General features: G+C 35.3%; 1 protein-coding gene across 1 annotated transcript; it reads left to right on the top strand.

Annotated features, from left to right (window-relative positions):
• The first annotated feature begins 508 nt into the window (after positions 1 to 508).
• LOC121325942 (sphingomyelin synthase-related protein 1-like) lies at positions 509 to 14,149 on the top strand. The gene is made up of 6 exons (XM_041269027.1): positions 509 to 686; positions 5,033 to 5,628; positions 6,777 to 6,872; positions 7,215 to 7,332; positions 8,298 to 8,448; positions 12,806 to 14,149. The coding sequence occupies exons 1-6, from the start codon at positions 669 to 671 to the stop codon at positions 13,108 to 13,110; spliced, it is 1,284 nt and encodes a 427-aa protein (XP_041124961.1). The 5' UTR covers positions 509 to 668; the 3' UTR covers positions 13,111 to 14,149.
• The last annotated feature ends 1,225 nt before the right edge of the window (positions 14,150 to 15,374 follow it).

A 15,374-nucleotide genomic window follows, 5' to 3' on the forward strand; every position in this document is an offset into this window, starting at 1 on the left:
GTAATAGCGGGCAGGATATATATTAGCAATTAAACGAAATCACGCAAACAATTATAGACATATGCTATTTGAAAGAAAGAAGTAGATCACCACAGAAAGCCAACGCGGTGCACTTGTTAGAAAATAGACACTATTGGCATGTATGTTAAAGTACTGAATAAAAAAAAAAAAAAAAAAAAAGCAAATAACCAAAAAAAATCTTTAACAAAAAAATAGGGAGCCAGTAATAATGCAGCTGGTGCTAATACGTTAAAAGAAATGGATGGATTACTTTATAAGAATATGTATTAAAAAAAAAAAAAAAAACTTTTACTTTAATGTTGAATTATTTTAAGGCAAATATTCTTAATCATATTTTGAAGTTTTAGTCTGAACTATGACAGAACCCATTTCCTCTGCTGCCCAACAGATGTCAGTAGTTTTAACGCCTCTTTTCTTATCGTTCAGAGCCACCCTCCGTTGTAACTGGTCTTTCCTGTCAAACCTCTTTGCTACGTAGTTCCTGTTTACCGTGACGACTGCTCGGTTGTCAGAACGAGATGTTTGGAAGTCAGAGAGCATGATTTGGAGTTGCACTGCCTTTAGTAACCATTACACAATGTACCACACTCGGTATTATTAGAAGAAGCGCATAAGACGATTGACTAAAGGGAAACTGGACATATTGAATGAGTGAACAATTTCGTGTGAGTAGCCCTGCTGTACCCTTCATGGTTTTTATTACTAGATAAACAGAATAAGTTGGGGTTTGTCATTTTCACTCTCCCCCCACATTTTTTATAATATGAAAAAATAGATTCATTAAAATATAGAGGCCCTCGTTCAAGAATGGTACTGGTCATGTCTTTTTGTTTAATTGGTTAAATTAAGGTGTTACAATTCGTCAATCTTCCATTTGTGTGTCATGCACGTTAAACGGCTCTTTGTGGCAGCGTTTTTACATACAGACATTCGTCTGAACACACTATTGTTCCAGAAACTGTGTACCGACTTTGTATGTGCTGCCAGACGTCTTTGGGTGTTGTCAACAAACTAACTAGTAATTTTGCTTTCTGCAAGCTCTAACTTAGGTACAAGTTAATACGTAGGGTTATGTGTAAATGAGGAAATTAAGTCAATTAAATCCCAGTGGTATGTTTTTTTTTTTTTTTTTTGACGTATGCATTTTGAATAATTGTCTTCTATTGCATTTGTATTTCTGTTGCCAAATATCTTGGTCGTTTTTTTTAACATCTACAAGAAAACACATCATCAAAACTAGTCGGTGGTGTGGTCGAACCTATTATTTTAACTTGTATTGTACTCACTTGTCTACAGTTCAGCTGTGTTACTATATATTGTATTATTGCTTTGTCAATACGTGGTGCAACAGTACTGAACAGTTCACTTGCGGGCAGAAATACTGAAGAAACGTTTTTTTTTTTTTTTTTTTTTTGAAAGACCTGGAAATCCTTTGTACAGTTTTTAAGGTCTGAAAGCACTGTCTTGATTCTTCTTTATTTATGTACTGTAGTATATATACATCTGCTGAGATGAGCTCTTTTTGGATATAACTATTGGACATGAACTACTGTACTCAAACAGCAAACTATTTGAATAGCTTTGCTCTGCAACTTAGCAGATGCCCTTTGATTTCCCATGTTCAGGTTGTACCCCGGAGTTCAAATTCTATTGTGAAGCAACCTTCCGAATAGCAAACAAAGGGTGTGTATGATAATGTTTCTGGGTGTTTGTGGCTATGAAACTTGATAACATCAAGTTAGCCTACCAAACATTTAAAAAAATATAATAGACACATCTCAGAAATTAATCTAGTTGACATTGATACATCATTTTGAAGAAAAATCCAAGAGACTAGTTTTCTGGGTAAACCCCCCCCCCCCCCCCCAATCTTTCTTAGTTTACTCACTGTTCTCTTTGTTTGACCGACAGGTTTGCTATTCTACCATATTGATCTCTCTTTGATTGGCTGTGTTTGTTCTTTGACTTTCAAATATCCTTTTATAGTTATTAATAATATCTTCAGTTTAAAGCAGTTCAACTGTAGCAGCAATTATGTTTTAATGTGACTGCTTGAAAGCCGCACCAAGACAAAAATGTCCTCACAGAGCTGATCAAACACCACAGAAAAAACACCATTAGGTTTGTGAATTACAGCGGAAGCAAGGAGTAAAGTTGGTAGGATAATTACACACCACCAGCCTTAATTCCAGTTTTACCACTGGTACATGAATCAGGGCCTATGTATGTCATGTAGTTGTTATGATTACATACTTCACTGAGTCATTTAATTTTTGCCTTGTAAAAAAATAAGAAGTCATTGAATAATCATTGTGTGGCACATCTTAAATGCGTCATACAAGTAGCCCATCAGGACCATCACGTGTGTCGTGATACATACCGTGATACATGTCATATCATGATGACACTAGTATGTCATTACACCCCCACCTCACCCTACAGTTAACAATGTAAACTGCAATTCTTTTTTTCTTTATTAAGTTTAAAAAGCACATTTTATTCTAAATTCTGTATAATTGACTGGGTAATTTGTCTATTTATGCTATCGGAAACTGGAAGTTACAGTAGTGGAAATCTGTAGAAGCTACAGATATCTTTTGTAAACTATAGCAAATGTCAATGTTCCAGACTTCTTGGCGTTCCAGGGTAGCTCCACTAAAAGGAACTGGGCACTGTACTTATAGAGCACAGCCAACAGCGTTCAGTATGCAGAAACACTGCATAGAGAGCATTCTGTGTGTACTGAAAACTGCAGTATGGTATTATATGTATGACACAGAGCTACATTATCCTGAATAGGATAACAGTTTCCAAGTAAGAGAACTCAGCAGAGCCTTGCTGTACTATACAAAGGACAATCTACAATATGGTAGAATTACGTCATTCAAACATGTAAGCCATTGTTATCTAATGGAAATGTTAACTTCAGAAACTGTTAACATATACCCTTGTTAAGGCTTTGCTTTTGTTCCCAAAAACACCCAGTCTAGTTTTTACATGATCTTGAAAATGTAAGTGTCAGCAGCTTGGGTTTTACACATTCTGCACTTATTTATCAGATCATCAAGTCAGAATGTGTGGTGAGTGGTTAAACAAGAACATGCTGTACTTCAGGAGGTTATTGCCGTGAAGAACTGTGCATAATGTGAGGCTGTGGACGCTTGCTCATAGTGACGTAGTTTCTTTATTTAACAATCTGAGGCATTTAAGACTTTTCTGGCCCTGGCAAATCAACATCCCCGAAAGCTTGATATAGTAGTGCACCAGTTGAATGGTATTCACTTTTAGTAAAATGGTCAGTATTTTTACTCACTACAATATTTTTACATAAAATCTTAAAACTGAATTCAGGTTACTAGCTTGAAGCCCACAACAACCACTCTTTTTAGCTATTTTAAGCTGTTCTCAAGATATCATCAGGTTTTCATCAATTTGTTTTTGTGGTGTATATTATGTCATATATAAGTAAGCTGTTATCTCTGTTGTCATATACATCACACTTGAATTGGCTTGAGCCAATGTGTATTGGGAATCTGCTAGAGGTGGGGCTACCCTACATATCTTTGTAATTTGTCAGCACTGTCGTTTTCCAACAGTGATTTAATATTGGACAGTTATATCTATTTTTAATGCCACGTCTTTGTAATCTTTCCCTAAATAAAACTGCAGTATAAGTCTTTGCCTAACAAAGCCCCCAGAGAGTTAGCTTCCTATCAGACCTGTGCCCTGTGATATGTCAGGTGGCTTGGTTGTGGTTACAGTATGACTATGCTTAGTATTTAAAAACCTGGCTCATGTCACTTGGTTGCTGTCAGAAGGGGATTTGTAATCATTGTGGAAAATAAGTATCTGTATGAAAGTTGAGGCTGAGGTTAAAGTACTGTACTTGAGTAACCTAATGTGAGTCATGAGGGTTCTGTGTGTTCCATTCCACCCATTTGCAACATTGATCTTTCCAGTTGTGCTGACTTTATGTTTTTTAACCCATCTTGTGTTATGTTATATCTTAATGAAAAGTTAGAATATTTGGATGGTTAATTGGTGGGGATTTTTTTTTCTTTGCCACCTGAAATAACAATTATTTAAAAAAAATGCATTTTATGAAAAGTGTACACCCTGTGTCCAGTGTAAACATGATAAAGTGGTGCAGCCATACAAAGGCTGAACTTTTTAAGGATAATTCCACACCCCTAAAATATGAACCCTGTATCGTACAATATGCCCTCTTAGGCAATCTTTTCAAATATATTTGTGTTTACAGTCTATTCTTAATTGATAAAGGGCTGCTAAATCAATGCTGAAAAGCAGTGTCAGCTTCTGTCAGAGATAAAAATTTGAACTTGGACTGGGAACTTTGGAGCAGAGAAGGATGATTGCATCGCTTTCAATCCTGAAATACTAGACCTTGAGAGTGTTTGTTTTTGTTTTACATTTTCATTTTATTTTAATACTTCAGCCATGAATTAAAGAAGAGACTGATATGATATAAAATAGTCTAACAGTTTATCCTTGTGTATTTCATGATACTAAACATATTGTACCCATGATGGGTAATCCACCAGTACCGTACATCTGTCTACAAGCTTTTATCAGACAGGAATCAAGTATTGCTGAGTATTGCACACATTGCAATTTACAGTAAATGAAAGATAGTGAAATAGCTGGATAAGTTACGCAATTTTAAGCAAGTTTACTATCGGTTTATAACCACTCCACTCCCATTTACAGTATTTACATGCCTTATTAAAGCCAACTTCAGACCACAATAGGTAGGGATTTATGTAACCATTTTATCAACCTGTTTAATCTATATGAACCGACATTATTGCTTTTAATATGTAAACATTTTCCCCTAAAAAAAACTCCACTGCAAACAATACATGTTTCAGGGTTAAACTTAGGCTTTTGAGCTTAATTAGAAAAAAAAAACATTTAATAAATGCAAAGCTTTTTTGGTACAGTGCTGAACCTTAAGCCATTACTAATTTGTAGTGTATGTTTCTTTTTACAGAAAGAATGCAAAACAATGGCGGTGAGCCAGCCCAGCATCCACCGCTGGACCACCAAGCACGTGGCAAAGTGGCTGAAGGAAGAAGGGTTCAGTGACTATGTGGACCTTCTGTGCAACAGGCACAGGCTGGACGGGACGTCCATCCTGACTCTGACAGAGTATGACCTTCGTTCCCCTCCCTTGGAGTTGAAAGTACTGGGAGACATCAAGAGGCTTATGGTATCCATTCGCAAACTCCAGAAACAGAACAGCGATGTTTTAGAAGAATTGGGCTACACTTATGAAGGGTGGCTGTCTGGCTCAGGGGCACACAGCCCTAACTCTGTACAGGGCAGTGACTGGCTGTATAACGGGGACCCAGCCAGAGACTCGGATGAACCAGTTGCCAGCCTAAGCGCAGACCAGTACCACCAGTATACTAATGGGAAATATAAACAGCATACTAGGAGACTAGACCCAGAGTACTGGAAGACCATTTTAAGTTCTGTTTATGTTGTCTTTGTGTTTGGGTTTACGTCCTTTGTCATGGTTATAGTCCATGAGCGAGTGCCTGACATGCAAACCTACCCCCCATTGCCAGACATATTCTTAGACAGGTAGGTGCTGGCTGTTACCGTTCATTTATTACCAAGAATCACTTGTTTTGAGAATTTCAGCTTTGATTTTAGCACACTGCATGCATTAATTACAGTGGTTTAAACATGACCAAATGTGGGGCTGTGGCAAAGTGGTTAATAGTGTGCAGGTGATTAAAGAACAGACAAGCAATTGTAATCCAGGTGCAAAGGTTTGTTTTTTATTTCTTTAAATAATAATGCAGTTAAGTAGTACAGCGGCGTGTTTTACTTATGTTATAATCCCCTGGTTGGTACTGAAAAAATCCTGTTATTGTATCCCCACGTTAAACACAAAACACATACACAAGTACAGTTAGTGCGTGAATTAGTGATTGTGTGACAAATACAGTTTATAGTGATACAAGTGAAGTGCTGTTCTGGGTTTGAGCTGGCCTTTGGTGACAGCTCTGGAACGTGTTGGCTGTCTAGTGAATATAACCAAGCAGATAGACAGAACAAAACAAACACTCATGATTATTAATAACCAAAAATGAAGGAACAGATAACATCGATTTGACCCCTGTTTATACCGTCACTAGTGACCCCTTGGTAAACGATTACAGCTGCTCCTCCAATCCGCGGCTGCCACATTATTTCCCTTCTGGGTCAGTGAGTTAGTGTACTGAAGCTCCGTCTCTTTTCTACATAATGGACTTCCTTTTAATACTCAGAACCAAGTGTCAGGTCAAGTAGTCCAAAGTACTTTGTTCCCATTACTTAGTGGGTCACAAAAATGACTACAAAAGATTTAGAAGTGAGTAGTTTTCCGAGATTTACGATTATACTGTATTTACAGTATAATCATAAATCTTGAAAAACTACTCACTTCTAAATCTTTTGTAGTCATTTTTGTATTACTTTAGTATAAATACATGTTAATTTGGATTCATATGTTGTTTTTTTCTGACTTTATATGAACGAAAAGACACACATTTGCCCGTTTTCCCATTGGAAATAGTGATATTTTGAAATATCACTGTCCTGGTCACAAAAGCAAAGTTTGTGGGGTATAATAGCCATTTTCTATACTTTTGAGGCATAAGCAATTAGGAAATAACGCTTACTACCCAGGAACAAAAATTGTGTTACATAGTGTTATCCTCAGTTAATTTCTGTTCTCTTTACAGTGTACCAAGGATACCATGGGCCTTTGCTATGGCTGAAGCATGTGGTGTGATCCTGTGTAACATTTGGTTGTTGGTGTTGCTTCTTCACAAGCACAGGTACATAACTAGCTTGTTTAGGAAAGACTTTAGAGTGACCATCAATCAACAATGGTGATTTTTTAAATTTTGACAAATTTGTGTTAAAAAAAAATGTAGATCTATTTTTCTTACTTCAACATGACGTGGAATTATTGATTGTATTTTAAACACAATACGATGTTAAGTCTTCCCTTCGGTCTTCTTGTAAATATCAACAATGTTGCACTACTGTGTACACTGTACAACCATGCCTCTTCAGTTAGCTTCTGTCAGGGCAGGCAGGAAAGTGATCTCCTGGATAGCCCTCGGATTGCCTGTACTTTTCTTGCTTGATCATTTCAATATTGCTTTCACTTGCAGATCTATTCTTCTACGCCGATTGTGCAGTCTCATGGGCACAGTCTTCATGCTGCGTTGCATTACGATGTTTGTGACTTCCCTCTCGGTGCCTGGCCAACATTTGCAGTGTTCTGGAAAGGTATGTTTGAGTGCCTGTCATATTCAACTTCTCGGTGGGAAAGAAATGGAATTTAGACATGCTATTATTATTAATTTTACTTTCTGCTTGGTGTTGCATCCCCAAAAAGACTTGGAGGCCACAGAAGTTGAAGCCTAGGGTTGTGATTGCTTCATCGTTTTCTTATATTTTTTGGTATACGTTGTTTATTCGTCCCATAACACTGTGTAAACCACTCAAACATATTAGAGGAACGTATTGGTTTGAGCTGCCTAGGGGTCGTCATTGAAATCTCTTTTGCCAGTCAGTATGATTTACTTTCAAATCAAACACACTCCTCTAAAAGTCAATTTTATGGTATCTTAGTCACAAATGTCCATCTTAAAAATCAAGCCCTAATCATAATCCTTTTCTTGAAGTGCCGATTCATTTTTAACACATTTTGTGTCTACTTTTAAGAAAACTGTTACTGACAAAGTTGTAGTTCTTTTTATGCATCTAAACTTTGTTCCAATATTTTGACATTTAGGTATTAAATTCGTAAGTATAGTTTTGTGTTTGTACTGCTACACGCATAGATGATTTTATGGTAACTAGATGACACAACAGCAAATAAGTGTTGCATATAAAATGAAATTGATTGGGAGGGCATTTGCAGTCACGGTGCACTGTAGTATAAATAGACTGAATAATCAGATTATTAAATCTGCATGTCTGGTAAATATGAATTCCTATGTGAAGAGCAGTCACCTGGCTGACAGGATTGACTCATATAGGTTGTGTAGGTGTAATTGTTACTTTTGCTACAGCTAACTGATGTGTGTCATCTGGATCTCTAGTGGGAATAGTATTAGCCACTTCTACACTCTGATACACAACTGTGACCTACTCCTAAGAATTATTCATAGCACACCAAAGCAATTATATGACAGCATTATTGTTGGGATGCATATTAATACACATTCCTTTATTCTGTAATATTTCAGCTAAACAGCGACATGTGGGCAAAACTGAAGCGTGCGGTGGCCATTTGGAGTGGTTTTGGAATGACGTTAACAGGAGTCCATACCTGTGGAGATTACATGTTCAGTGGTCACACAGTAGTTCTGACTATGCTGAACTTCTTTGTAACGGAATGTAAGTATAGCTGCCACTAGAGTAAACTGTTAAAAAGTGATATATTGATATGTCTGGCAGCATTTTAGCCACTGAATTAAAGGAGTGGTAGAGACGCATGAGATTAGCAGAATATTTTTTCAATGAAAATATCTCAGATTCAGAAGGTAATTATGAGCATGGGGTTAAGGTTAATAGTACAAGCACTTGGACTCCTCCGGATGGAAGAGACAAGTGGTTAGATATGTATATTGAAGTAGTTAAACAAGAAATTATAGTAGGACTAAAGAAAAAATGTAAACTTAATTTAACCAATATTGAAGAACAAGCTATGACTGAGTTGTTAAATGATGATGATATAAGTATAAGACCAGCAGATAAAGGATCGGGAATAGTGATAACGAACACAGAGGACTATATGAAATCTGTAGAATGTGAATTAAAGAATACGGATACATATGAGGAAGTTAAAAGCAATAGGATCAATAAATCGGTAAAAGAGGTAAAGGACATTGCAGAGAGACTATACAATAAAGGCATTATATCAAAAGAATTAAAAAAATACATGCAGCTACATAATGCAAGAACAGGCCTAGCAAGAGGAAATCCTAAAATGCACAAAGAAAATCACCCTATGCGAATGATAGTCAGCGCGATTGATAATCCAACACACATAATAGCTGAAATAGCAGAAAAACAACTTAGGTCACACGTTGAGAAATTACCAAGCTATGTTAAGGATCCAACACAATTTTTAAAAAGACTTGAATCACTAAAGCACAACCCTCCAGAGAATACAATTTTATTTTGCATGGATGTGAAATCCTTGTATCCAAGTGTCCCTCGTAAAGAAACTTTAGAAGCTTGTCAAAAAGCACTAGATAATAGACTAGATAAATCAATACCCACAGCAGAGGTGCTGAACGTGATCAGTGTAGTTTTAGAAAACAGTTATTTTTCATTTGTTGATAAAAATTACAAACAAAATGATGGTACAGCAATAGGATCTAAATTGGGAATGCATTTTGCCAGTACATACATGGGGAAATGGGAAGAACAATTACTTAGAAAATCAGAAAGAGAACCTTTAGAATACATTCGGTTTGTAGATGATATTTTTGGGGTTTGGACACATGGAGAAGAATCTCTTTTCCAGTTTCATAAAATGGCAAACGAAATACACGGTAATATTAAGGTGGACCTTCGATGGACAAGAAAAGTAATCAAATTTTTAGATACTGTAGTAAAACTTGAAGGTTCAATTGAGACTGACCTCTTCTATAAACCTACTGACATGCACCAATATTTATGTCACACCACCATATGTCCTCTGCACATCCAGTACACACTAAAAGGGCAATCCCAAAGGGGCTAGGAATAAGAATACGAAGAATATGCTGTAAAGAAAGTGACTATGTAAAACAAAGACATGTATTAAAAACAAATCTTAAAATAAGAGGATACAAAGAAAGAATTATAGAGACAGAATTAAGAAAAGTGGATAAACTAAAAAGAGATGATCTACTAGATTATAAAAATAGAGATAAAAAGGTCAAGAGAGTCCCATTAGTAATGACGTACTCTAAACTTTTGCCCAATATTTCTTCACCAATCAAGGACATGACATAAATGATGTAAAGTTTTTAGTATTAGAACAGCTAAAATTAGACAATGCGACGTATAGAAGAATAAAAGAAAGTAAATGGATAAATAAACTTAACACAATTATGCCAGCGGGACTCAACAGAAAAGAATGAACTAATTAATTCCAATAAATATATAAAAGTTAAAAATAATTAAATAAACAAAATTAATTCAAAAGTTGTGCATGCTGATGTGCTGGGGAGACCATATCAAGGCTGATCCTCAGAGCCAGCATTGCATGATAATATAAATATAAGTTTATATAAAATAATGTTAATTAGAATTAATATAGATTTAAAGATATAAGTAAAAGTGATGTCACACATAGAACACCATTACATCATGTAAGATTAAATCATGGATTTGAATATAAACAATAACAAGTAGTTGTCATGCCATCAAACACCTATAAATACCTCCAATGTTTTGATTCAAACACAGGCTCTCTTGAGAAAGATATGTACAACATATCGAAACGTTGGGCAGGGCTCTTTGAGCTGGCTCTTTGAGCTATATATATATTATATATATATATATATATATATATATATATATATATATATATATATTATATATTATATATATATGATGGAGTGTACATTGGTCAGCTGAGAGGCGGTTGCTGTAAGGAAAGCACACTCCATCTGGGTAATGGTTGTGGTGATGGTTTCAAAGAAAACTAAAATAATAAAATGTGAAGACAACATAAACCAACTGGGTAGTAAACAAACTGTGAAATAATGTATTGTGTTTAAAAGTAAAATTACAGTTAAAAAGTTAATGTAAATGGGTTCCCAAGAATTGATGTATTAGGCTAAATCACAGACTTGGGTTTATGTTATGTTTTGTTGAAAATAAGTTATTCTGTTAGACAGGATATATGAAAGTTTTAAGACCCTGGGGAGCGTACCTATCTCAGGAGTGATCATCAGTTGGTCTTAATTGTTTATTTATCTATCAGTTAAAGCTGGTAAAGTTGAGGTGGTAGGGGTAGGGGTAGGGGGAGGGGGAGAACAAAGAGAAGAGACGCTGAGGTAACAGAGGACTTTAAAACTGAATGGAAAGTTTGTTTCAGGGTAAGCAGAATTAGCCTGCCCCTGTTTAGTTTGGTGGGAAAAAATAAGTGTTTAGTTTAGGACCCAAGAAAGGGTTAGGTTGTGTTTTGTTTATTTGATTTTGTTTTTCAAAAATAAATACAACCCACGGAGGGTAACTGTAACACTGTTGTCAGCGTTTGTTATTTAAACACACCTGGTAGTGTGTGGAAGACTATACTATACAGTCATAGAGTGCAACCAGAAGTAAGAATTTGTCACAAATATCTATCTATCTATCTATCTATCTATCTATCTATCTATCTATCTATCTATCTATCTATCTATATCTATATATATATTTTTGCAAAGGGCAGAGTTTTAAAACTTGTTTCATGTTTTTAATATTTTTGTTAAGATGATATCACGAGTACAATTCCATGTTGAATTTGAGGACTTTAAACGTCAACATAATTTTTTGTGCCCAAATAAATTTGTCAGGGCTAATGCTCAGCAGTTTTCAGTTGCTAGGAAATGGTTGATTTGGCTTTTTATTGCTGGAGAGTTGTGCAATGTTTTGTCACTAAGGAGATATTGATTCACATTATACAGCGTGAATAATGTTTGTTGTATATGCATGTCCTACTCCCAGAAATCTAGAAAATCAGGAATTTCTAGCTTCTTGTAAACAAAGCCAGTCCCTCAAATTTCAAGAGAAAAAAAAGATACAGTAGTCTCTGTGTACACCACCTTAGAGGTGTTTAGGGATCAACCTTGTGGTGAAACGGAATTTGCCCATTTAAATGCTATGTCTAAAAAACTTTGTTTAAAAGAACACCTTTTTGGCACCTAGTGATTGGTTGCTAATCAATTCAAAACTGATAAAGTACTGTTTTGTAACCTGATTACTCATCATCATCAAATTCAAATGGTTTATTCAATGTTTTCAAAACTGACTTGTCATCACGAGAGCAATCTAGAGCTGCTGCTGCATTTTTAATGTTTGTATGAGTGCTGTGTTAATAATTGTTGTGGTAAAATGTATTCTCATATGTATAATTTCCGTTAGAGCCACTGCTGCGTTTTTACCGTATGTAGGGGTGCTTTGCTAATTTAGTTTGGCAGTTTGTTTATTATTATGGTTTATTAACATACACCTGCCTATTGTTTTTCTGTTACTTATTCTTATTCTTCATGACAAGTAATAAATACATAATAACATTTATTTGTTTATTGATTCTCATCGTGACTGGCCTTGGCATATGGTGCCCGGTAGTCAACTCTGTCTTAGAGAAAACTCTGGCTAGAACACTTTGCTTGCTTCCCGAGGGGTGTTCTCTTAGCAAGAGACCACTGTACCTCAAGGAAATCACTTGATTGTCTTCTTGTGCCTCTTCTGCCATCACATGTGATTTCTGAGAACTACAACAAAAAGTTTACTTATTCAGCATGCAATGAGATTCGACTCATCAATTATGTCTTGGGAGAAAGCCCACTCCCACTAAAGTAATCTGCATATTGCAGGTTGTTACAGTTTTCTGGACAACCTGAGAATGTTAATATAGACAGTTTATATTACTAACATACATGACAACAAATAAATACTGTTAATACTGTATGTATTAATTGTCCGCTATGTTAGTAATATAAACTGTGAAGTGAGTATAATTTATATTCTTTTTTTTTTTTCTTTCTCTTAGACACTCCAAGAAGCTGGAACTTTATACACACCTTGTCTTGGGTTTTGAACCTGTTTGGCATCTTCTTTATACTAGCCGCCCATGAACACTACTCAATAGATGTTTTCATTGCTTTTTATATCACTACAAGACTGTTTTTGTACTACCACACACTAGCGAACACCAGAGCCTATCAGCAGAGCCGCAGAGCCAGGATCTGGTTCCCCATGTTCTCCTTTTTTGAGTGCAAAGTTAACGGACCAGTGCCCAATGAATACTGCTGGCCCTTCTCTAAACCTTCCATACTGAAAAGATTAATCGGCTAGAGTCAACTTCAGTGTGATGTTCTGTGGCCCAAATTTGAAAGCTCCCGCTGAGGTTATGCAACAGCTCCTTAATAATGGTCATGATAATGGTGATAATCTCTAAAATACCTAAATTTAAGTTCTTGGCATTATTTTGCCAAAATTGTTTTATTATACCCAAGACAAAAGAGGTGCATTAAGATTGCATTTGGGGATTTAGTTCGGTAATACTTAGGGCTGCATATGTGGCCCAGTGGAATAAAACAGCTGAGAAGCCACTAATGGTGGTCTCTCTACAAAACAAACTAATAAGTTAAGGCTTTAATTTTTCATTTATTGGGTCAAGAGCAAGGTTAGGCCTTAGGATTAGGGTTAGCTTTTTGTTTACCCTTTGATTATGAAACTTTTGTTAATGAGTTTTGGTTCAACATACTCTCAACTGAATCCTATGAAAATGTATGTTCATGTTTTAAATTGTAAAGATTTGAAAGATGTATAGAAAATTATGCAGCGTTATTTAAATTATTGGGGTTGAATGTGTTTGGATAATTTAGGTAATGTGTGGTCGGTTGGGATGGAATTATATAAACTGCTCCTAAAGTGCCCACTGTGCATTTAAAAATGGTTACTATGGTGATGGTATTGGAACTCTCCATATTATATTTGTCCCTAGGTAGCAGCATCATTTTTTTAGTTTCAATGGGCTGTTTACTAGACTCGGAGAGCAAATCTGTTTATTGTCATCAGATTGACCTATTTGTTTAAGCATAGTCAAACTCTAACAGTGTTTGGATTGGACCAAAACTTAACCATCATTAGTATAATGTTCAGTTTAGCCAATACACTAGCAGTGTTATAGAGACAAAGCCAGTTGCTTTACTAACTTGATGCAGATTTTAACTTGTTATTACAATGTATGTTGGTTAACTAGTCACACAGTTCTTTTATTGTATTAATTAAATCTGCGCCAGAACAAACTGAGCTAACAAATGTGATCAAACTGAATTACAAAACACTTGTGAGTTTGCGTGTTTGACATGGTAAAACTTTTACTATGCTACTATCATGTTTTTTTTTTTTTTTAAACCAAGTGGAAATAATCTTGAATTAAAATTGTGCGTTTAACAATAGATTATATTTTAACTTCTAAAAAATTCTTATGAAGGGTGTTCCTTGTTGGTGTCTTAATAATAATATATATATATATATATATATATATATATATATATATATATATATATATATATATATATATATATATATATAATTATTATATATATAGTATCGGTTTAATTTCTGACTAAAATGAAAAGTGATAAGACTTGGAATTAGAAAAGGAACAGCTTTACAACAATGCACTAAAAACAGTTTCAATCTTTTGTTAAATATTTCTCTGTCAGGAGAGAATAAGATTGCTTAGAAGTATGATTTAAAAAAAAAACAAAAAAAACTGCTAGAGCATTCTTCAAAATTGAGTAGCTTTTCAGTCTCTAAGAGCCAACACCATCAAGTTATCAGGCATTGTGTATGGGCAAATAATTTCACGAAATGCTGACTTGTAAAACTAATCCTGTACATTGCTGGTCTAGCCAGTTTTAAAAGTGTCAGTGTTGAAGGAGAATTTGTCAACTGCTATTCAAGAGCTGCTGTTAAGCTCAGGTCAAAGCAGCTTAACCCCTGAAGGTACACAAGGAATTGAACTGTTGTTTAAATGGTTTCTTCTTAAAATACATTTTAAAATACAGACTCAGGTATCGGAAGGAAACTGTCAATTTGGATGACTAGATTCAACCTGTCGGTAGATTTTTTCATAGCAAAAATAAGAAAGAGCATCATTTTATTTGTGAGACACACATATCCCTTGAACCTTAAAGGGTTAACACGATTGTACATAAAACAATGAAATGAAAAAACAAGATTGGGCTAACTGCAGCAAGAATCAGAATCATTGGAAACGTCAAAAACAGCAAGAGGACAGTAAAGAAAATGTCACTTGAAGCTATTTACTTTTTTTTTTAGCTTTTTTTTTGTTCCAGGGCAAAACAGTAATGGGCAATAATAACATTTTGATGGTAGTTATTATAGGGCTGTTTGTAAAGTTGAAGGTAATAGCTCCCTTTTTGTCTTATTTACTAAACTGCACTTGTGTGATTTAACACTATTTGTATCTGTCAATGTTTACATTGTTCTACAATACCTTCAGTATTAAAATCACATATGCTGATGTAAGTATACTAACAGATGGTTATAGAATACCTCTATTTAATACATTTTGGGATGCAAAC

The sequence above is a fragment of the Polyodon spathula genome, chromosome 13 (assembly GCF_017654505.1).
Source record: "Polyodon spathula isolate WHYD16114869_AA chromosome 13, ASM1765450v1, whole genome shotgun sequence".
NCBI lineage: Eukaryota > Metazoa > Chordata > Actinopteri > Acipenseriformes > Polyodontidae > Polyodon > Polyodon spathula.